Below are 22,413 nucleotides of genomic sequence, written 5' to 3'. Positions count from 1 at the left end.
GGAGAAAGGAAGCCCAAGCTCCATGGTTTGGGAGTTGAGTTGTAGAAAGGTAATTAAGAAAAAGCAAGTCTCTAGACTTCAGTTTGCTTCAAATCTCTATATCCTTGCAAAAGGATATAGAGATTTGAGTGCTCTTGAGTGCTCACAGAGTGGAAGAGGTTAGAAACCATGAAGAAATAGATTTTAAGGCAGCAGAAAAGTTGTGATGTGATATCTTGTCAACACTTAATATAAATTTAATTCACCTTTACTGGCTAACTTAGCAGCGTTTGGCAATACCTGTGAATGATCTTTTTGGTCCCAATTGGGAGTTTCAGGGATTTGTTAGGAGGATTCCACTTTGCACTATTGTCGTGTGTTTCTTGTGCAAATGATGACCTTTAAAAACCAAAACAACCACCTCCAGTTTAGGTAGAATACTTTAATACAGAAATCTTTGTAAATACATTAATTACAGTACATAAAAAAATAAGTTCTGAATCTTTACACCGTAGTCAAATACAGACAGATTAAAATCCATATCTGACTGTGCTGGGTTTGGACCCCGGGCTGTTTTCCTTACTGCTGAGCAGGGCTCACAGAGAGCCAAGGCCTTTTCTGCTTACCAGCGAGAGGCTGGGGGGGCACAAGGAGCTGCAGGGGGGGACACAGCCGGGACAGCTGACCCCGACTGACCCTAGGGGTGTCCCACACCGTATGACATCACGCTTAGCACATAGAGCTGGGGAGCTGCTGCTCGGGGACGGGCTGGGCGCATCGGTCAGTGGGTGCTGAGCCATCGCATCGTGCGTCACTTGCTTTGTACATTCTTCTATTATTATTATTATTATTATTACTACTACTATTATTACTATTTGCTTTTATTTCAATTATTAAACTGTTCTTATCTCAACCCACGAGTTTTCTCACTTTTACCCTTCCACTTCTCTCCCCCATCCCACCAGGGGGGGAGTGAGTGAGCAGCTACATGGTCCTCAGTCGCCGGCTTGGGTTAAACCATGACACCAACTAAAATAAAGCAGCAGTTACCCAAAGTGGAAGAAAGCTGTGCTCTTCCAATAAAATCTCTCTCAAACCAAAAAACCCACCTCACTCCAGAAACTGAAGACTGTAGTTTCATCGCATCTGTGTTTTGCAGAGCATGCAGCACTTGATTGGCAACCTCAGAGCGAGCTGAGCTCAAGGGAAGAAATTGGGGTTTTTTTAAATGCATTTCTGTATCGGAGAAGATGGGGCTGCAGTAACGGTCCCTGTAAAGAACGGGGCTCTGCATTTGAAAGGTAACTGTACAGTTCTGTGTTTGGTATCCAAACAGGATTACGTGGGTCGGGGCTTCAGCAGGTGTGAGCTGGTTTGTTGTCCTGGTTTTGTGAACATTTGAGAAGTTGAGTAGGAGGTTTCAGGCCCTCTGAGCATTGGGCTTTATTAAAAGTCCTAACAGGCCCTGGTCAGAACCAAGAGCCGGTAAAGGTTGGTATGCACGGTGCTGGGCCAGGGCCCCAGGTCTTGTTTTGGTAGTTTGGCTGCCATGCGGTCTTCTCTGGCAAAGCCACTATGCCCAAGGGCTGGAAACTGCCTTCCTGAGCCACAGTGTAATCGATTTGGACCTGTGTTCTCATTTTGATCCTGATCCAAACCCAAGTCCAGTTCAAACTGGAACATCTATAAAATCTTGAGTACTTTGGGTTCAGGGCAATTTTGTTCCTCTCTCTCTTTTTTTCTTCTTTTTTTTTCTTTTCTTTTTTTTTTCCCCCCAGTAGAATTTTTGTTCCTTGAAAAACACTTCTGTGCGCTTTAACTTAAAAATATTGATGCCAACCACATGAACGGTATCAGTGCCAACGGTAACAATAGCATCAGCGCCAGCACCCTCGCAGTATTATCAACATCCATGCCAACAGTATCATGCAGACCTGTGCCAGCAGGCCAATAGTGTCAACAGTGCTGATGCCAACAGGCCAGAAGGAATGAAGAACCCCTCAGTAGTAAACCGGTGTGCGAAGCCTCACGCTGCGACGCTGTCCCACAATAACAAACCCCGGAGCCCAGCCTAGTTCTCATTAGCAACTTTACAATAACACACCCCGGTGCAAGAGCAATTAAACTAAAACACCAAGGTGTGTATATCCTGGAAGGAAGAAATACTCAGATATTTCTGGAGCTGAGGGGCAAATGAAATAAATGATTAAGGGCTTTGTTGACTGCGCTTTTCCAAGTTTTTTTGTCCAAGTGCAATGGTGGCAGCTGGAGCTCTTAAACTGGCACAGCCTGAGCTCTGGGAGCACTTGCAAGCAGCAAGTGGTTTGACTCCTGCGCGCTTTGCTTTTGAGCCTATCTCCAGCTGTACCTACTCAACAGAGGGACCTTCTTTAGCAGGTAATCTAAGGATTGAGGTGAGATTCTGATCCGAAAGGATCTTTCCAGAATCAATGCATTTCCAGTGCGTAATCTTATCATTCCAAGGCTAGTTCAGGCCTTGAGGACACAAACTTTTCTCCAGAGGGCAGGAAGGCTTTTTCTTTTTCCAGACCTTGGTGTTTTCCAGACCTTGGAACTTGCACATGAAGGAGAAGGTCTGGTCTGTTGCTGAATAGAGGGCTGGCAAAGATCCAGAAATGTAGGAAAAAGTGTACAATTTACCAACATACAGTAGCCATCCTTTCCCTGATCTTCCCAGGTCCATACCCAGAAACGCAGTGTAGATGCAGGACATCCCAGTGCAGCCACATCTTGCGGTGGTGGCCCTAGGAGTTAGGATGTGTTGAGCAGCTTTCATAACTTACTCCCAGTCTACACCTCAGCACAAGTAGCGACTCTGCTTTGTTTCCTTTTGGACGGTAGCCTGAGGTCATCACCAAAGAGTTCCTTGCTCTTTGAAAACCAAACTTTTTCTTTCAAAGCAGCTGTCAATCAGTTGTTCTTTTTTTAAAGAGAACAGGAAGACTATCTTGGTTGCCATTGCCAAAAGAAGAGGAATCAAGGGACAAAGAAGTTGTCCCTGAAAATTTCAGGTATCTTGATCAGCCCTGCTTCAGAAGCTTCACACTCTGGGATTAACTGGAGGTTTTAAAGCCTGGGTGGAAAAGAAAGAGTTAAACAAATCACAGTGTGCCGGGTGCCGTTTCAATGAATTACATCCTGAAAGAATTGCTGTTCACATCAGAGCTCCGGTTACCTTTGGAGGTGGAGGTGGAGGTTTGCCTTTGGGCACTGGGAGCAGGGCAGGTTTTCTCTCTGGTGCCTATAACAAAAATGTAGTTTAAATGTCATGAAGCTTTCCTGTCTGAGCGGCTTCATTTATTAGAGCAGTTTCCTAGTGGAAAAGCGAGGGGGTGTGTGTGAATGAGATTCATCTGTCCACATACAAGAAAGCACAATCATATAAATATGTGAGGGGTATAGAACTCCTGTTTCAGAAGACCATTGAACTATTCTCAGTGTGTAAATTCATCTGTAGCTCAAGTATCCATGCTTAAACAGACTGCTTAGGAAGCTAAAGCTGACCACATGCTCAAGGGGCGCGTTGAGGAAAGCATCTCTGAAGACAGGAGGATTTAAATGTCATTTTATAATCAAGATGATATGTGGCGGGGTTTAATTTTATTTTATTTTATTTTTTGGTCCTGATTCGTCATTCTTTATGCAGGCAGTACCATGCAATTAAGTTGCTAGCGTGAAGATGGTTTCTACACCCTTGTATCAGGTGGGCAGGGGGCTCAAATGCTGAGATGGTAAATATTTGAGGGAGGCATTTTCATTTAAGGATCCTTTGGGTTTATTAAGGGCAAATATTCGTATTCCTCTGGTTTCCATATTTTTTTTAAGAATTATATATATACAGAGAGAGAGAGATGCACGTTGATGGAGATCCCTGACAGGTGGCATCTTTAGAGACTACCAGATCTCCGCGATACAGGGACCATTGCAGATGTCTGTAGTAGCAAAGATGCTCATCATTTGCACTGTGCTTACACCTGTGATCCCTGTTGGTTTGGACTCCATGCACTATTGCAATGCGAGGTGCTTGTGATGGCGTATAGGATTCCTTGGCACAGATTAAGACTATTTTGTTGAGTTTAGGATTACATGGCAAAAAAGGTGACTCCCACCATAAAGAATATGTGGTTTGAATGTCTGTGATTTTTTTTTTTTTTTAATCATACTCAGGAGCTGAAAATACTAATTGGCAACTCGGATGTGAAAAGTTGCAGGGTTATACTTACAAAAATCTCTACTGTGTGAGAAGGGGTCGGTTTGGTAGCAGGAACAGGAGGTGGGGGACCTTTTGGCCTTATGACAGGCTGTAAAAGAAAAGAATATAAATCATATTGACCCTATGTATGTATTGCGTATGTGTGCGTCCACATGTTCCCATGGGAACGTGCAGGCTTGTGTTCTACATAAAAAGTCCATTAATAGGGGGAAAAGGATGCATTCATCTGAAAACAGGGAACAGTTGAATTGGATGGGAGCCCTTATCCTGTGGATTTTCTTTGCATGCCGCTAACAAGCTGCAGACAGATTACTCGGGAACTTTGTGCCATGTGCTTTCTCCGCTCCCTCCTCACGCTGGGATTCACAGCACTGTCCTCTCAGTCCTAGACAAGCATTTTGAAGCCCTCCTGGAAATGTAGAGCACTTTGGCTGATGAATTTTGGTGTTTCCACCCCTCAATTACAGTCCTAGGGAGACTGTAGCCTACCCAGCGCCTCCCCGCTCTTACCTTCTGGGCAGGTGCCACCAGGACAGGGTGTTCTCCGTGTTCCTGATCCACAAAGACGTGGTTTGTGGCTCCACGTCCCCTCCTGTTCTGGTAGCTATAGAGATATTACATATAAGTGTAAATCTTAGGCTGGCTGAAGTGAACAAACCCTGCTGAAGTTGAATGCCTGCCTTACTCCTATTGGTGTGTTATATAGCCGTGTCCTTCCTTTCTTTCTTTCTCCCCCTTGTTTAATTATTTAGGATTAATCTTTGAGAGCTACAGCATCAAGTCTTCCGTCCTCTCCCAACTATGGGATTTATGAAACAGCTCAACAAACTTCATGGACCAAACTTCCTTGGCTTTCCAGTGTCTAATTCCCTCCACCCCCTTTGAAAATCCCAGCTTAAAACCTATCGGGAAGTTGCTTGGCTTTAGGGGTTTTTTTCCTCAATGGGGGTAAGCATTTTACCTCTTCTTGAATACTCGGAAGCGAATAAGTAACACTGCTGCAGTTGCTGCGACAGCGAGGACAACCAGCACGCCAGCAATGATGGCGAAGCCTGTCAGGGTGAGAGAACACAAGTTACTGTTTCCTAAAAGATCCGCTGTTATGAAGCCATTTCCCATCACGACCATTGGCAAGGGAATTTTTTTCTCGAGGTCTAGACCCTGTTTGTCCTCATTATTGCTCAAGCTTATGGCTGCCTCACAAATGATGATGGAAAGGAATGTATTCCTGCCATTTTTGCCATATCTGAAGATTCTGGTTATTGCTTGAGATGCCCTTGGGCTAAACTAAACCTAGCCCTTTCCGTCCATCCTCAAAGATCATTTCACTGTCATCCCTCTCTTCTTTCTCAAAGGATGTTACCCCAAACTGTCCTGGTTTCCACTGGGATAGAGTTAATTTTCTCCCTAGTAGCTGGCATAGTGCTGTGGTTTGGATTTAGTACGAGAAGAATGTTGGTAACACCCTGATGGTTTAGTTGTTGCTAAGTGGTGCTTACACTGGTCAAGGACATTTCAGCTTCTCATGCTTTACCGACTGAGAAGGCTGGAGATGCACAAGAAGCTGAGGGGAGCATAGCCGGGACCCAAACTGGCCAAAGGGGTATTTCTGTACCATATGACGTCATGTGCAATATAGAAACTGGGGGGAAACTGGCCAGGGAGCCGCTGCTTGGGGATGGGCTGGGCTGCAGTTGGCAGGTGGTGAGCAATTATATCATACAGAACACTGGCTCGGCATCAGTCAGCAGGTGGTGAGCAATTGCACTGTGCATCACTTATTTTGTATATTCTTTTATCATTTTTATTATTATCATCCCTTCATTTTCTGTCCTATTAAACTGTCTTTATCTTAACCCATGAATTTTACTTCCCCCCCCGCCCCGATTCTCTCCCCCATCTCCCCCATCCATCCCACTGGGGGGCCAGGGGCAGTGAGCGAGCGGCTGCGTGGTGTTCGGCTGCCTGCCGGCTTAAACCACAACAGCACTGTATACAGCTAAGGCTTCACAATTTTCCTTCAACAAAACTATTTGAAAGCCACAGTGTTGAGCTCTAGTGAGTGCGGAGAGAGGACAAAAATATTTAATAAGAGAAGCTTAAAATTTTTTTCTCCCAAACACGTGGAAATCAGTACACAAAGTACTTTCCCTCCGAGGTAGATCAGTTAAAGGCCAGCTCCATGCAGGAGATAAAGAAATGAACTTGCCCACCTCCCTCCCAGGGAAATCCCTGGGAGCTTGCCTCCACTCAAATGTGACAGGGAGCTGATGTGGTGTGCTCGTTATCTTAGGATGGAGAAAGGAAAAGCCTACAGCTCTAAATAATCTCCTGGGTGTATCGCTTCTGTCAGGCCAGAAAGAAAAACAGCTTTTTCTAGTCATTCATACAAGCCACAGTGACTTATAGATGCGGGGAAATCAGAGCCCCAACTGTGCAATATTTGCAAAGGACCAGCCTGGCACCCAGGGCAAGTCAGGGCTGTTGCCGTGGCCTTCAGGCAGCTCATTTCAGCCAGTGGATGGTGGTGCCCAGTGCGTGGCCCTACAGCACTTACTGGAAACCGCTGAGGAGCCGCCGCAGGTTGGTGGTGCCCATCCTTCTTCACACTGGCACTGCAGCTCGTGGTCACACACCTAAGGAAGCACAAAGCCAGGAATATCTTCAGGTTGGAAACGTGAGCGAAGCTGTCGTGTCATAAAAGTTCAGTGGCTCTGGATCAGGGTCCTGAGAAGCTTATTGAAGCTGGGTCTGGAACCCCCCCCTCATTTCACTTGGACCAAAATTTAGCACAGAGAGCAGCAGTTTTGTACAGGACTGGCCCGACTGCCTGCTACGTGTGCCTTTTGCTGGGGTTTCTGCAGTGAAAGCTACAGTGCAAGGCACAAGGCAGCAGAGCTGGTCTTTACGTCTGTAGGTCCCTGAATGGTCAAATAAGATGAGCGCAATTATCTTCCCAAAACAGAAGATGACCTGAAAGCAAATAGCTGTGGTCCTGTGGCTCAGAGGCAGGGCCAGGCACAGAACCTTTGTCCACAAAAATGATCCGGGGGCTGGAGCACCTCTCCTATGAGGCCAGGCTGAGGGAGTTGGGCTGGTTCAGCCTGGAGAAGAGAAGGCTGCGGGGAGACCTGATTGCAGCCTTTCAATACCTAAAGGGGGCCTATAGGAAAGACTGGGAAAATCTTTTTAGTAGGGCCAGCAGTGACAAGACAAGGGGTAATGGTTTTAAACTAAACCAGGGTAGGTTTAGACTAGATATAAGGAAGAAGTTCTTTACAATGAGGGTGGTGAAACACTGGAACAGGTTGCCCAGAGAGGGGGTGGAGGCCCCATCCCTGGGAACATTCAAGACCAGGTTGGACGGGGCTGTGAGCAACCTGATCTAGTTAGCGGTGTCCCTGCTCCTGCAGGGGGGTTGGACTAGATGACCTCTAGGGGTCCCTTCCAACCCAAAACATTCTATGATTCTATGATTCTATGATCTCCTGTGATCTTAGCAAAACTATTGATGCTGTGTCAGGTTGGATTTGCTTTCATACAAATGTAGGAAGCTTCTAACTCCACAACTTTTGCACCTGCCTACCCTGATGACTTAAATACTGTCACCACTGAGGTCTGTAGCTGATACGCGTAATTTCCTTGGGGTTTTTTAAAGTTAATAGCATCAAATGCTCATATCTTACAGCATGTCCAGTACACTTGGCAGAGCAGTTGGTTGATCTAAAGACATCTTCAGCATAAACACATTCTCCCTTGCTGCACACCTGCAATGTACAGGGCGAACATTACCAAAGTGATTTACAGCTTTCAGAACACGCAGAGCTTGCACATAATTGTGTAAAGTGATGAAGAGTAAGAGGAGGCACAGAAACGGGTCTGCAAATCACTTAAACCTATATTAGGAGTTTGATATGTGGGTATAATTTTTCATTCAACCTTTGGGTATTTTATAGCCAGGAGGAGCGACAAAGATGTACAGACATCACTGCTTTCTGTTCCTCTTCAAGCCTTCATCCTCCCCGCCTCCCCCAGGTAGAAATATAGAGCAAAGAAATTAGACCTAGCATTCGGTGATGCCTAATACATCCATTATGGAAATAATTAAAGATAGTAATATGTGTAGGATCTTTTAACCCTTTGTACAAAGGTATTGTTTCTGCTGCCACGTATATTTGTGTCACTGAAAAATAAGACGACCGCAGTCGAGCATAAGGAAATTGGAACGATCGCAGTTCCTGTTTGCTTTGCTCTGTTGACTTGCGGTAGATATAAGGCAGAACGTATGGCAAATCACATCAGCAGAAGTCTAGCATGCAGTCACCCCTGTTTAAAATCTTTCTTGTCTGGTAAAAGAGCTAATGATATAAGCAAGACTGAAAGAGCAGGACAAATGAGAAAAGCTTCTCTCTACTCACCATCCCATTCCCGCACTTCGTTCCATCGAGAATCATCCCTGGATCTACTTCTCCATTTCCAGGAAAACTTGCTTTGCAGGAGTCAAATGTCACCAGGCTCCCATCCCGAGGCATCTCGTTCCCCCCCTTACAGAACAACTTCCCGCACATTATATCTCTGGAAGGAGAACAGGAGCTGCTAGAACACCGACATGGCACAGCAAAACTATCTGAGCTGGTTTTTCCTCCAGCTTGAATTTGTTGTGTCCATACAGGAACTCAAAAGAAATAGCAGAAGGGGAATTATGATTTGTGGTGTTTTCAGGTTGGTTTGTGAGTAGAAGGTGGCAGGTTCTTAATTCCTCTTTAGCTTATTAGGGAGCCCACGGTAATTTGCGGAAATGAGTATTTAACTGACCTGTCTTCAACTTTGGAGGTTCACGTGAGGTTCAAGTTCCCCGTCCAAAAATCCCTTCCCTGTACTTACCCGCACACGTGGGCACACGCATGCAGTCATGTTCACAAGCAGGCTTGCACATATACATATATATACATATATGTGTGCACACTTGCTCTTTCTCAGACTGATCTTGTGATTTGGAAACTAGTTTTCTCAGCATTTTCTATACTAAAATATACAAACTGAATAAAAAGAAGGGACACGTGGACAATCATGCCACCTAAAATAGAGCACTCTTTGCTTCTGTCTTGTTATCTGAATAGGGACGGTCTCTCTTCCCAAATCCCAGCAAATTCTGTAACACAGTGCTTACTTTTTTTTACACGGGACGTGACTACCTTTTTCTTTTCTGCAGTATCCATAATATACCCCTTTCTCGTTCATCCGGTAACAGGAAGCTGCACCTTCAGTAGCCTCTGAAAGAGGAAAATACGATGGGATTGGTTTCGGTTCGCTGCCTGTGAGAACTACGCGTACTCCATTTCCTTTACCTGTTTAGGAAACGGCCTTTCCCAGTGAAGTTACCCATGGGCCTAAATAACTGACCCTGGCACCCCATCCGTGAGTTTGAATCATAGAATCATGGAATGGTTTGGGTGGGAAGGGACCCCTAGAGGTCCCCCAGCCCAACCCCCCTGCAGGGACACCTTGAACCACATCAGGTTGCTCACAGCCCCGTCCAACCTGGTCTTGTGTACACACAGCAGAATCTACCCTGGGTGTTCTCCCTCCATCCAGTACAAACCAATAGACCTTGCCTAAGAGAAGGGACATAGAACCGGAGATGGTTTAGGATTGGGAAGAGGGTAAGCCACCACGCACCTTTAGAAACATAAAGGCGTGCTATATTTGGACATTCATTTGAAATACAGATGTTTCCTCTTCCTGTCAAGCAAAGAATACTCATCTAGCTCTCTTCCGAAGTTGTCTTAAAAGCATTGTGCAAAAGAGGAGTACGCTTACCACTTCCCATTTCTCTAGAAAAACTTTGCACGCTCTGAGCTTCAGCTCGCGTGATTATAATCACTTCAAGTGTTAAATAATAAAGTGTATGCTAGGAACTAGAAGTCATTTATATAGACACGCCGCTCCTGATTTACAAGGTTTGTAAATGACCATGTGCTAGCAGTCAAAGCCTACCCCCTGCTCTATCCTTTGACTGAGGCAACTCGATTTTTTTCAATGCTAATGTGTACTCACCTGGTCCGAAAGCAGCTTTGCACTGGTTTTCTCGGGTGGGACAGTTCCCCATGTAGCAATAGCCTTTGCCGTAGTTGCAGGGGTGTCCGTTCACACGGAATCGATCCGCTGGGCAATTTGCGGAAAAGCCGGTGCACATCTCGGCCAGGTCGCAGTCGTGCTTAACTGCTCGGCAAACGGCTCCTGATTTTTTGTACTGAAGTGGGGGGGAAGCAAAGCCACGGTTAACACACCGCTCCTCCATGCTGGTTGAAAATCACACTGAACTGGAGGGCTAAAAACTCAGGGAGACAAATCTCCTCCTCGCTGTACAAATTGCACGAGGGGCCAGATCCGTATCTAACGTAGAGTTGGTTATGACACTTGACAAGATTTTTGTCTGGTTGTGCCTCAGCTTTTCTTTCCATGAAAGTGGGTAACTGGAACGCTCCTTTCCCCAGGATGCTGAAAGACTGAGTGACTTGATAGTTGTGGCATAACTTGAGATAGAATCACAGAATCATAGTTTTGGGTTGGAAGGGACCCCTAGAGGTCATCTAGTCCAACCCCCCTGCAGGAGCAGGGACACCGCTAACTAGATCAGGTTGCTCACAGCCCCGTCCAACCTGGCCTTGAATGCTTCCAGGGATGGGGCCTCCACCCCCTCTCTGGGCAACCTGTTCCAGTGTTTCACCACCCTCATTGTAAAGAACTTCTTCCTTATATCTAGTCTAAACCTACCCTGGTTTAGTTTAAAACCATTACCCCTTGTCCTGTCACAGCTGGCCCTACTAAAAAGATTTTCCCCATCTTTCCTATAGGCCCCCTTTAGGTATTGAGAGGCCGCAATCAGGTCTCCCCGCAGCCTTTTCTTCTCCAGGCTGAACAAGCCCAACTCCCTCAGCCTGTCCTCATAGGAGAGGTGCTCCAGCCCTCGGATCATTTTTGTGGCCCTCAATGGAGGAAGTGCCCTTGTCATTACATGCTATGTCAGTAATCATAGAATCATAGAAGTATAGAATCGTAGTATCACTTTGGTTGGAAAACCCCTTTAAGATCATCGAGTCCAACCTTTAAGCTACCCCTGCCATCCCACCACTAAACCCTGTCCCATAGCACCTCATCTCTTCTTCTTTTAAATCCCCCCAGGGGTGGGGACTCGACCACCTCCCTGGGCAGCCCCTTCCAGAGCCTGACAGCCCTTTGGGGAAGAAGTTTTTCCTAATGTCTAGCCTAAACCTGCCCTGGCGCAACTTCAAACCATTCCCCCTCATCCTATCATCTGTTCCCAGGGACAAGTAGAGAGGACTGGTTCTTTTGAAAGGTGTATTGCTGGAAAGGTGTATTACTCCTCTCTCATGGCCAAAAAAAAAATATATCTGGGAAAATAGGAGAAGCTTGAGACCAAAAGGAGGCTTACTTGGCAGTTTTCACAGCACTCTCCCTGTGCGCATATGGAACCTGCCGTCAGCTTGCACGTCTCGGGGTCGCAGCAGTCGTTTGTGCACTCCTGGGACAAAATTGGCAATCAGAGCTCGGGGACGCTGCCTCAGCGTTCGGTCCCCTCTGCACCGCGCTCTCAGCGAACCCCCTTCTACTCGGTTATCGAGGGAGGGAAGGGTGTCCTGGACCTGCGCTTGGCTTCTTGGGAAACCGTTTTCCCTAGAAGCCGTGCCAGCCATGGTGAGGGAGCGCCGAACGAATACAAAGCGGTTTTGGTTATGCAAGTGCTGCTAGGAGTCGTGTGGGGAAGCAGCTGGCTTCTGCCGGGATGGTTCTGTACGTCTGGCTTTTCACCATTCTCAGTTCCTCTGTCAGCACAGCGTGACAAACCATGCCGTCATCTGTCCCACCATTTGGCATACGTTTTATAGGGCTGGCTACGTTGCAGATCAGCAATTTCATGACCACAGTTTCTACAGAAATACTTCAGCTAGCTTTGAACTGGCCACCTCAGAAGCTAACAGAAACCAGCTACTGTACAGCCTGAATAAAACTCTCTGCCTCTTCTAAGAATTATTTTATTCCCGGTTATGCAGATACCTCTGGAGTACCACAGTCGCATTCCTCTCCCTTTTCCACAAAGCCGTTTCCGCAGGATGGAGGTGCTACGATGCTGTTCAGGTCTGGCATGTCTGTTAAGCATTTTGGCATGTCACTCAACATGTATTTCTCGAAACTTTGGAGGCTGCAAGAGCTGAATTTCTTGGGGACGATAGAACTGTATTGAGAAAGGAAGAGGATTTGTGTTAGGATCGCATAGGCGAGGAGAAGCAATATCCCTTCATGAGAGAAATGAAGCAAGTGAACGTCCCCCTAACTACCGGGTGCAACCATTTTTCCAAATTCATGTATTAGTAAATACAATGGCTATCTCCTTATAGCAGAAAAATACCAGGAAAAAAAAAAAGGAAGCAGAAGCAAACAGATCAGAAAAAAATAATATGCTAGATGTAAACACTGCGTGTCATAAATCCCACGTCTCAAAGATTTAAGCCTGGTCTACACAATTTGTGCCTGGATGCTCCAGGCATTAGGAGTTTTCCACTGGGCTGTTCAGCAGAGGCTCAGGGTGTTCAAGGAGAGATGAAAATTGGACTAAATTCCTATCTAATGGGTGTTTAGTGAAGGTGCAGGCACTTTGTGGGGTTTTCAGAGGAGGCATCTTCAGGGTCGAGAACAGAAATAAACTTTAGGTAAATCTTGCACAAGTTCTGTCATCTGAGATACCGCAGCATTTCCACGCTGCTTCATCATAAGGAAGAACTGATTTATGATTTCATGCGGAGGCCCCACCACACATGCAAAGCTACTGTTATCCAAAAGTGATAAAAGTGGGGTTTGGTTTGGTTTTTGAGGGGTGGGGGAAGAGATCCATCTTGGAATATCTTACAAGGGCCTGGAATTTCTTCATTTTTTCTCTTCTTTTTGTATAATTTGAGTGGAATCTCAGAGAACAAAAATAGTTACCAGTCCATTTTGGAAGCTGGCAGCTTATTCAAAGCCCATCCTTAACTGCCCCGTGCATGAACACCCGCGCCTTTTATCCAAACTCCTACCTGACGGTATCGGTCATGATACAAACTTTAGCGCTACATGCGCAGGCGTTGGTGTCGTGATTCATGCCGAGGTTGTGTCCCATCTCGTGTGCCATGGTCGCCGCAACTGCAATTTCGTTTATGTTATGATCCTGTAGAGGTAAGAACGGGCTGTTATTCCTATGAGTATTTTAGAACAGTGGGAACATCAGAGAAGCCATGTGGCGAAGAGATAGGACCATTTTTCTTCAAGTGAAATTATCCTCACTGCTACATAAAGATCGATCCCTGCATGCATCTATGCCACAGTTTATGCTGGATCATATTATAATAGCAATGAGGTGCTGCTGCTAATGAACATGAGTAAATTGGTATAATTAGGTTTTAAATAAACACAAGGAAGTTAGGCTGCCAAGTAACAACTGAGCGTAAGGGGAACTGAACATCTGAAACCCTTAATCCCCTCTCTGGATAGCGCTCTCTGTGCTTAGGATAATTACGCGGGTGCGATATAATTATTACTCATTACCCCAAGGTAACTATTGTGTGCGGCGCTGTGTGTACACAGAGAGGAAAGGCAGATGCTGTGCTCCATCTTCGCTCCTAGCTTGGTGGTTTGTGCTGCTTGGTGGGAGGGAGGAAAGGAAAAGTCCTGCTCTTTTGAGTGAAATCCAGATTTATAAGCAGCAGGTGGTAGTGGAAACGCATAAAGCACGAGACATGAGGTTATACCCTTCTAGCACGGCATCCCCCTGCAGCTTGAAAAGCGTTCTGGTTTTAGGGTCATCCTAGGATTTCCTTACGGTGTGGGGAAGCTGGAATTTCACGTGGGTTATTCCTCGCACCAGCAAGCCCAGCTCTCTGCAGCCGGGCGCAGCAGTTGAGTTCCCAGTGTTGTTGGTAAAGCTTTGGACCCGTGTTCCTGTTTGGGCTGAAGTTTCAGTACAGGACTTTGGGACTTCAGGGGCTAAGCTGATGGTATGCGTTATCACAGAACTGATTCGCTGCTCAAAACCGGGAACCTCAAGGTGGAGGCACAAAATCACTTCTTTCTTTCCTTTTGACTCTGTTGGGGCCTGGTACTCCGAATACAGGTGTCGGAGTTTGATGCTGGCGTGTAGATAACACAAATACCATGGGGTTTGGGTGCTTTCTTTACCCTCTGCACTGCAGTTAAAATAAAATCTCTGGCTGGGAATTTCTACAGTCTAACAAAATAATGATGTGAACCAGACAGAGAACTGAAAGTGTCGTCCACCCAGTAATTTTCATAAACGTTCTTCGCTAGTTGAGTAAGAAACATAGAAAAAGCCTTTAAAAAAAATAAAATAAAAAGAAATCAGACCTGGATAATACCTGCAGAATGTGCAGAACTGCATATGGATTTTAGAAAGGCTAATCCAATCGTTGTCCCCTCAAAGTCGTAGCCTCTGTAAGGAAGAAGAAGGGCAGAGTGAAATGCAGTGATGTGAGCAGGAAGCAGATCTGAGGTCAGGGCTGAAGGCTTTAAGCATCATTTCCAGCTCTGCTTTGCATCCCTGATCTAATACATATTTGAGGATGTGCTTAAGATCACAGCAAATCAGAAAACAATTGAATATGCTTTTCATTTTACATTTTTACTTCCATTACGTTGCTGTTCATCAGACTTAAAGCAGCTGTTTGAGTGTAAAGAGCTGGATGACGTGCTCGAAATGTAGCAAAGTGCTTGGATGAATCAGGGCCATTGAACGTGAGCCAGAACAGCGAAGTGAGTGCTGGTTTAGTTTGGCAACGTGCATTTCCCAGCCACTAAACTTAATCTCGTGGCTCCTTCGGCTGTCGACTGCGCTGCAGTCTTCAGGACACTCAACCGCTCTGCGACCAGAGCAGGGGAAAGCAGAGACCGAGATGTAGCAAAAGTCCACATTGCCTGTTTTTGCAGGGATTCCGATAGAAAAGTTAGATACTACGTCCTGGCAGGTAATCGTGCTCTGTGAAGAAAATGAAAGCAAGAAACAAGAGCGTGCATTTATCTTTTTTGTCCTTGAGTTAGTACAATCCGGTACTGGAAAGCACAAAACCTGGCTCAGTATGGACAGCGTCTCAGATGGGTTGGTGGCTAATTTTTAAAGAACCAACTCCTTTAATGTGCTCGTAAATGCAAATAGGAAGCAGAGCGATACACACGTGATTAGCTGAGCGTTGTCGTTTCTTTTCCTCTTTAATAAATCTGATAGACGCCACTTGGAGAAACTGTCCAGAGTGAATCCCGCAGCACGGCTCAGCAGGCATTTATCGCCGTCCGTCCAGACTTCGAGGCCAGTTAAAGCCACAAAGATATTTATGGCCTTATAAACCTGCAGCAGAGAAACAGTGGTGCTGTGAGACTGAGCTTCGTTACGAAGACTTCTGAAACGAACGCTTACCCTGGTAATTGCTTTGCGTTTGTCACTTGCAGTAAAGTCCACTCCAGACCTGATTTAAACTTTTCCGCACTTTGAAGTTGCAATGAAAAAGTTAAAAAGACAAAACGAAACATGAAGCCTTATTTCTCCCCCGCCCTGTTTAAACCAGCTCAAAAAATGGTTGCGGAAGACTTGAAAATCCCAGCAATATTTTGGAAGAGATTTGACTTGCAAAAGAAATCAAGAATTGAAAATCACTTCATTTTTTTTGAAGGATTTAAATCATTCACTTTGACAGCTGTTAGGAGCATACAGTTTACACCTTTCTTTAACAAGAATTGAATTCGTAGGAATCTCATATCTGAAGACAAAGAATAGGATAAGATGGACAGATTTGTTAAATTTGTTTCATAAATTACAGTGATGTTCAGTTTTCATTCTTTCCTACATGCAATGATGAAAATTAATGACGTTTGCAAAAGACAAAAATGGTAACTTCTGTTTCACTGTAACTTCACTGTATTTCCTCTTACCGTGTTGATATAATTGACCATCCCGAATATTCGCTCTCTTACAGTTTTGACATCTTCCTTGTACTTCTTGTACTAAAAAAGTAAATGGAGTATGTTAGGAGAAGGAGAGGGAAAAAGTGATTTATCAGAGAAGAAGGTGATATTGCAAACCACACCGTGCGTCGTCTACTTACTGTCTTCTCAACGTACTATTTTATCAGGCAATGTATTTCAAGATCGGGCCCTTTTCACATGTGTGTCTATGTGTAGGGTGCATGTGTATCTATGTGCAGGCAATGCCCCGTGTTTTCTGAATTCTCGTCATCTACAGGTGGGATTTTCAAAATCAATCGACATCAGGAAATCCTACTCCTAGCCAAAGTAAAATGCAGCATGGCACCATAACTGTAGCAGGAGCCCAGGGCTCTGAGCAGAACCTGCTTTGGAAAGCTCCCCTCTAGCTGGTCAGATGGGAAAAAAAAAATCATTTCAGTACTCACCAAAGAGTTGTCTGCAACTATGTAGATTTCCAGGTACTTTTTAGCTTTCAGGTATGCCTTCAGCTGAAGAAAAGACACATTTAAATGATTTCTAAGGCCTTTGCAGTTTCAACCCTTGCAATTTTGAACCCATGTAGTAGTTATGAGGGTATTTCTTTAGCCACGTCATTTAATTTAGAGTGTGAGTCTTATTTTAAAAGGATGAAAGGTAGGCTAGATATTAAAATGATTATTAAAATGATGAAAGGTAGGCTAGACAGGAAGAAGTGTTTAGATGTTTAAGGATGCACCTGGGCACCTGTTGGTACATGCAGGACAGCTTAACTCAGGCGATGACTCTGAAATCTCAGATCTGTGAGATTTTGCACTGGTTTCTAAGATCCGATTATGCTTCACTCCATGATCGCAACTTTTCTGGAGGTGCCACCAGACAAAGTGGGACTTAGGCTACTCCCAGAGTTTTCCTATGGCCTGAGTTCCTTTTCCGACATGCACTTACTGGACTGTTGTTTAAGTGTGTACTTACTTCTGGACTGTTGCTGGACTTGAAGAGGTCATTGATGGGGTCACTTAAATCCGATTCCCAGGTATTATTGATCACACCACAGGTTTTTATGGAGTTTTGTTCGAGTTTCTCATACTTATAGACCGCATGCTCGTCTCTATCTGAAGTTCCCAAGGGTTCAATAAGGTACTTCTGACCACGGGTCTCAAAATATCCACTAGGAAAATGAATTAGACTGTGATCTTCTGAATCCAAGTCAAGATAGCAGCATTATCTCTACCAGCATTTAGCCGAAGCATAGGGGCCATTGCACACACCGATGCAGCGGAATCGTTTGTCAGCATGTACAACAATTTAAAGGCAGAAATCAAAGCTGCCGAGTCAATTGGAAGTTCTGGCTGGTCAGGCGAGTAGGAGTAGGAGACTGTCAGCCAAAAGGAAACTGGGTTTGGAATTAGATTTAAATTTTGGTGTTTTGTGCTAACAGAGGTGATTGAAAAGAGAATTTCAGTTCAGTGGGGAATTCAAAGATAAATGTTTTCATCTTGAATTGAGAAAAAAAGCTGAAATATTGAAAGGAATTAAGAGTTTTGAATCATTTTGAGCAGCAAACGTCAAAATAAGCATTCTGTGTTAACATGTGAGCTCACAAGTTGTTCAAGAAGGTTGGGGGTTTGGCAAAACCTCACTAAGCACTGGGAAAATGTTCTGCTGCAGCTTCTCAGACTTATCAGCCACCTCTTGCCATTTTACGTCATGCCACTGTGTCTTAGTGATCACAAATGAGCAGATTCTTCTAACGGAGCTTTTCATGCAACAGCTTGAACTTTCTGACCCTGTAACTGCTGTAGCACTGAAAATAAAATGTAGCTTCCTCCTGAAGTGTCAGCAGAGCTTATCATCCCCTTCCCCTCCCCCTGCCACCCCACCCCCAAACCCTGGCCCTCAGCACCTCATCTGCCAAGCTTTTAAATCCCCCCAGGGACGGGGACTCGACCCCTTCCCTGAGCAGCCCCTTCCAGCACCTGATAACCCTTTCATTGAAACAATTTTTCCTAATGTCTAACCTAGCTTCCTACAGCTTTAGAAGCATCAACCCTAAACATTTACTGTAAGCACCACCAAATGCTGTGATTTACAACCTGATCTAATATGGAATTAGCCATATAAACTTATCGATATAGTTGTTCCTTTAGCTTCCAGTTTATAAACTCTAAAACTGAAGTAGAAAGGTAAATTTTCTTCTTCCCCCCCCCCCTTTTTTTTTTCCTTTGGTAAACTAGTTTCCTTGTAAGCATGAATAAAAGATAACACCACTTATTTAAATCCTGATTCTATTTAAATTGGAAAAATGTACCCTCAAAATGTGCGCTCTGCCAGTGGTACCCTTTGGGAACCAAGCCTCTGTCTTACCTTAAACCTTTGCAAGCGCGGATGCTTGCTATGGAATCGGCATCGTTCTGAATGTAACCTTCATAATAACAGTGATCCTGTTTAGAAAGAAAAAATATGTTGTCAAAATGGGCCACGTCTCACTGATGGCAATGGCTTGGCCTAGATCCAGGGATTTCAGGAGACGTAGCTGCATTTCTGGCTACAAGCTACAGCAAGCTACGCTGTCTGAGGAAATCTCCCATTAGAGGAGGCTCTTAAAAAAAGCCGGTGACCATCTCCGTGTTTGCTACGGTGCTGTTATCGTTGTCCTTCAACACAGAGTGACCCAGATTGTGACCGATCCAATCATGGTGTGCTCTGGCCAATTCACAACAGTACGTGAAAATCAGAATACGCATATTCACCGCTCAGAATTAAGCGTATACTGATGTGCTCTGCTGAATTAAGGTCCATTCTGAATTATTTTTATTGTGGCCAAATTTCAGGGAAACACCCTTTAATATTAACCCAACAATTAAATGCTTTAACTTCAATGAGATTAAAATGCATGTATTATATTAAAACGTATGATTAGGGGAAAAATTTTCATGACTTAATTGATTTAAGGATCTGAGGTCTTAATGAACACTTCTGTGTTCAAAGAGACTTCAAAGTCACAGAGGTATTGTGGAAAATTTTACCCATAGCATTTTCTGTAATAGATTTCTTGAGAAGCCTCTAACAGCGTTAAAACCTGCATGCACTGTGCCTTTTGTTTTCTCATGGATGTTTGTTTTCCCTTCACCGTTTATTTGTCTTCCTTCCATCACAACCTGCCCGTTTTCTTACTGTGTAAAAGATGCCAAAAATTGAAAATTACTAGAGAAAGAAGCGGAGAATTGTGCTCTCCATCTTTTGAGGATACAGGAGAAACCACTCCTGAGGTCAAATGAAGTATCCTCGGTGTAGGACTGCCTTATTCAGCGCTCTGCACAGGCAGGCCTGCCTGAGATTGCCTTTAACCAGGCGTGGGTGCTGTTTGCTCTCACAGGATCCATTCAGGGACTGAAAGTAATTGTTGCAATCAGAAATGGCATCTTTTTCCACAAAAACAACGACCCAGAATTCTTCACGCACATTTATTTCACTCATGATCCTCCTGTTCCACAAATTGCTCCATGACAAGGAATATTAGGCTTTGTATTCCAAATTACATGTGTTAAAACATATAGCGTGACATCGGTCCAAAAGCTTCAGGTGAGAGCTTTCCTGAAGATAAGACCCGGGGGTGCCTAGTTAATTAAAAAATAATTTCTACGGTGACTTCCTTTGTGTCTGAATCTGAGTAACTGATTTGTCATGGCTCAGAGAATCCACCTGGGGCAACCTGCAGCGCACTTGCTGTGAGCGTGGGTGGTAACGTGAGCCAGGGAGGAAATGTGTCTTTATCTGAATCTATGATTTCCCCGAGATCAGGGTGTAAAAGCAAGGCCGGGAGTTGCGCAGAATGAAAGTCAGGAGGTAGAAGGAAGTGGAATGGCCCTGGCTCCACTCCCTTTCCTGACAAAAGAGAGATATTCAGCTCGGATGATGTGTTCATCAGCCACTAAGGTGAAAAGGTGGACGTCTTGCTTAAAGACAAACTGTGTTGTGTCTCTGATTCCCAAGAGGTGTAAATCAACGTAGCTCTGCCAAAGCTAGGCGTCACATCTTCCCTGTCCCTTCAGAGGCATCCCAAGCTCCAGCGCTTAGAACCTTGATTTAAAATCTTTTCATTCTGTCTGATATGTGCTGTTATTTCACGGACCCGCGAGTCTCATACGGACCTCCCCAAGACTGCAAGTAAGAGGGAAGGAAACCCTTTTTTATTTACCTTGATCTGAGGACTTGTTGTTATTTGTCGACCATCTTGAGAATAAACTGTTTCAGTATAGTCTTTAGTTAATAAGTGCCTGCAAAAGAGTCAAGCGCAATCATTATTCAAAATAAATTGTAGTCATCTAGAAACGAGGCAATTACATAATACGCAAAGTATGTAGGGAATTCACACGATTACTCAGGTTATTATTAGTATCGAGAAACTAGGGAAGCAAAGCTGCCGGGTGGGGAATTCTTCCCGTTTGTAATCCTTACTCAAACAAAGGGACATTTCTAAAATAAGAAAGCAATTAAAGTCTAATTATTTCATTGGTATAAACTAATCTCTTAGTAGATCTGAAAGTAAATGTACAATTACATATACAGTATTGATCCTTTTTTGGCCTCCAGGTTGTGTAGACGTTTCCACCACTCCACAGGGCGTGTGAAATGGTTCCGTCCGTTCTCTTCCCGGTTCAGCCCCACTGATTATAAACAGCAAAGGCCCAGGTCACTGGGAAAGCTGCCTGCTCTGTTCTACATGTGCGGAGACCGCACTAATATACATTTATTTTGTATTTACCAATTCTTTTGCTCACAGCTTTTTTATAACTGTGCTAGCGCAAGTTCTCACCTTTGTAATCATTCTATCTGAACTTGATTTTTCTTTTCTGTCTACATAAAACTCTGGTTTTGGACACATAAGTGTTCCTGAACCTTCAATGGAGGGCATCATGACTATGGAATAAATTACTGTATTTCTTCCACCACTGGGTGCCTTTGGGTTTCTTACCAGCATACATGTCTGCGACTTGCTGTGGAAGGCCGGATCCTGCAAGGCTCTGTGCACTCAGGCTCCTATGCAGCAGAGCACTAAGCAGATGCTTAACTTTAAGCCAGGGTTGTAGTCTTACTAAAGCGAGCAGCAAAGCAAGTCTACATTCACTTCTGTTTGGGCAACTAGCCCAAACCACCACAAACCTATTTCTTTTTAAAGTACAGTATAATTTCCCTTCCCCCCCTCCAGATATTTAGATTAGGTTAGAACAGGGGCAAACAGTTAATGATAGTCTATATTAAACATGAACTGATTACAGTACTACTGTGTTTACACAGCCATTAGGAAAGTACCTACCAAAGCAGACTTGCTCGATCCCATGTTAAATATTATGGCGGAGCTAGCAAGCGGAAAAGCACAACTGAGCTTTATTTTGTGTTGCCCTGTCCAGTTTTGGCCTTTTCTTTGTATGCGTTGTCCCGTAACAGAGCCCGCTGCTTCTCTACACCCTCTGCGTGGCCCGTTTAAAAGCTGTTGATCTCTTCAGACAAGGGAGTGAGTTCTCCTTGCTTTCAAGTTCCATAAAGCATTTTGTCAGTGCCAGTATATTTTATACTACTCAAAGTCCAACAGCAGTGTTAAGGTAGGGAGTGCTGGAAGCTGAATTATCAAGGATTATTCAAGGACAGGTTGGATGGGGCAACCTGATCTAGTTAGCAGTGTCCCTGCTCACTGCAGGAGGGTTGGACTAGATGACCTCTGGGGGTCCCTTCCAACCCAAAATATTCTATGATTCCTTGATTGAATTTCTTATTACTATTTTCCATTTTTGAAAAGCATATGGAGCCAAGACAGCCCCATTGCATGGATATTTCTCTTGTTCTTCTCTGTGGTGTCTACCAGCGTACAACAAATAGAACCCATGGAATATCCATGGACACAGAAATCTTGGGAAATAATATGAAAGCTTTAAACATTCAGTGGCTTCAGCTCTTTAGGAAATAAATGGCAGAATAGAGCTAGTGGTATGGGCAAGTCATTCCATCGCGGTAGAGTCGTGTGCCTGTGTAGTTATTTCGCATTGCCAAAACAGTGGCGTGATGCCTTCTATCCCCTCCTCTTTCATGGGAGTTGAAAGATTGTGTTTACCAAAATACCTCTGCCTTACAGGAGCCTAAGTCCTGTGTCTTTGTATCCTGAATGCCCCACAGAG

General features: G+C 44.5%; 1 protein-coding gene across 1 annotated transcript in view; it reads right to left on the bottom strand.

The window, feature by feature from the left end:
- Window positions 1–888: 888 nt before the first annotated feature.
- Window positions 889–22,413, bottom strand: part of LOC104123520 (zinc metalloproteinase-disintegrin-like NaMP) — a 25,353-nt gene continuing 3,828 nt past the window's right edge. The window contains exons 4-23 of the mRNA XM_035891385.1: window positions 20,439–20,517; window positions 18,605–18,681; window positions 17,213–17,408; window positions 16,687–16,749; window positions 16,208–16,279; window positions 15,457–15,626; window positions 14,633–14,717; window positions 13,309–13,439; window positions 12,293–12,470; window positions 11,670–11,759; window positions 10,271–10,466; window positions 9,384–9,486; window positions 8,632–8,788; window positions 7,900–7,980; window positions 6,771–6,849; window positions 5,175–5,265; window positions 4,724–4,817; window positions 4,224–4,301; window positions 3,176–3,241; window positions 889–3,073 (exon numbers count right to left, since the gene is read on the bottom strand). Of these exons, the coding sequence (XP_035747278.1) occupies window positions 3,041–3,073; window positions 3,176–3,241; window positions 4,224–4,301; window positions 4,724–4,817; window positions 5,175–5,265; window positions 6,771–6,849; window positions 7,900–7,980; window positions 8,632–8,788; window positions 9,384–9,486; window positions 10,271–10,466; window positions 11,670–11,759; window positions 12,293–12,470; window positions 13,309–13,439; window positions 14,633–14,717; window positions 15,457–15,626; window positions 16,208–16,279; window positions 16,687–16,749; window positions 17,213–17,408; window positions 18,605–18,681; window positions 20,439–20,517 (2,119 nt within the window). The 3' untranslated portion in view covers window positions 889–3,040. The remainder of the gene's footprint in view (window positions 3,074–3,175; window positions 3,242–4,223; window positions 4,302–4,723; window positions 4,818–5,174; window positions 5,266–6,770; window positions 6,850–7,899; window positions 7,981–8,631; window positions 8,789–9,383; window positions 9,487–10,270; window positions 10,467–11,669; window positions 11,760–12,292; window positions 12,471–13,308; window positions 13,440–14,632; window positions 14,718–15,456; window positions 15,627–16,207; window positions 16,280–16,686; window positions 16,750–17,212; window positions 17,409–18,604; window positions 18,682–20,438; window positions 20,518–22,413) is intronic.

Source organism: Egretta garzetta, unplaced genomic scaffold (genome assembly GCF_000687185.1).
Source record: "Egretta garzetta isolate BGI_Z169 unplaced genomic scaffold, ASM68718v1 scaffold233, whole genome shotgun sequence".
Classification (NCBI taxonomy): Eukaryota; Metazoa; Chordata; class Aves; order Pelecaniformes; family Ardeidae; genus Egretta; species Egretta garzetta.
The sequence above is the reverse complement of the archived record's forward strand: the minus strand, read 5'-3'. Positions and strand labels throughout refer to the sequence as shown.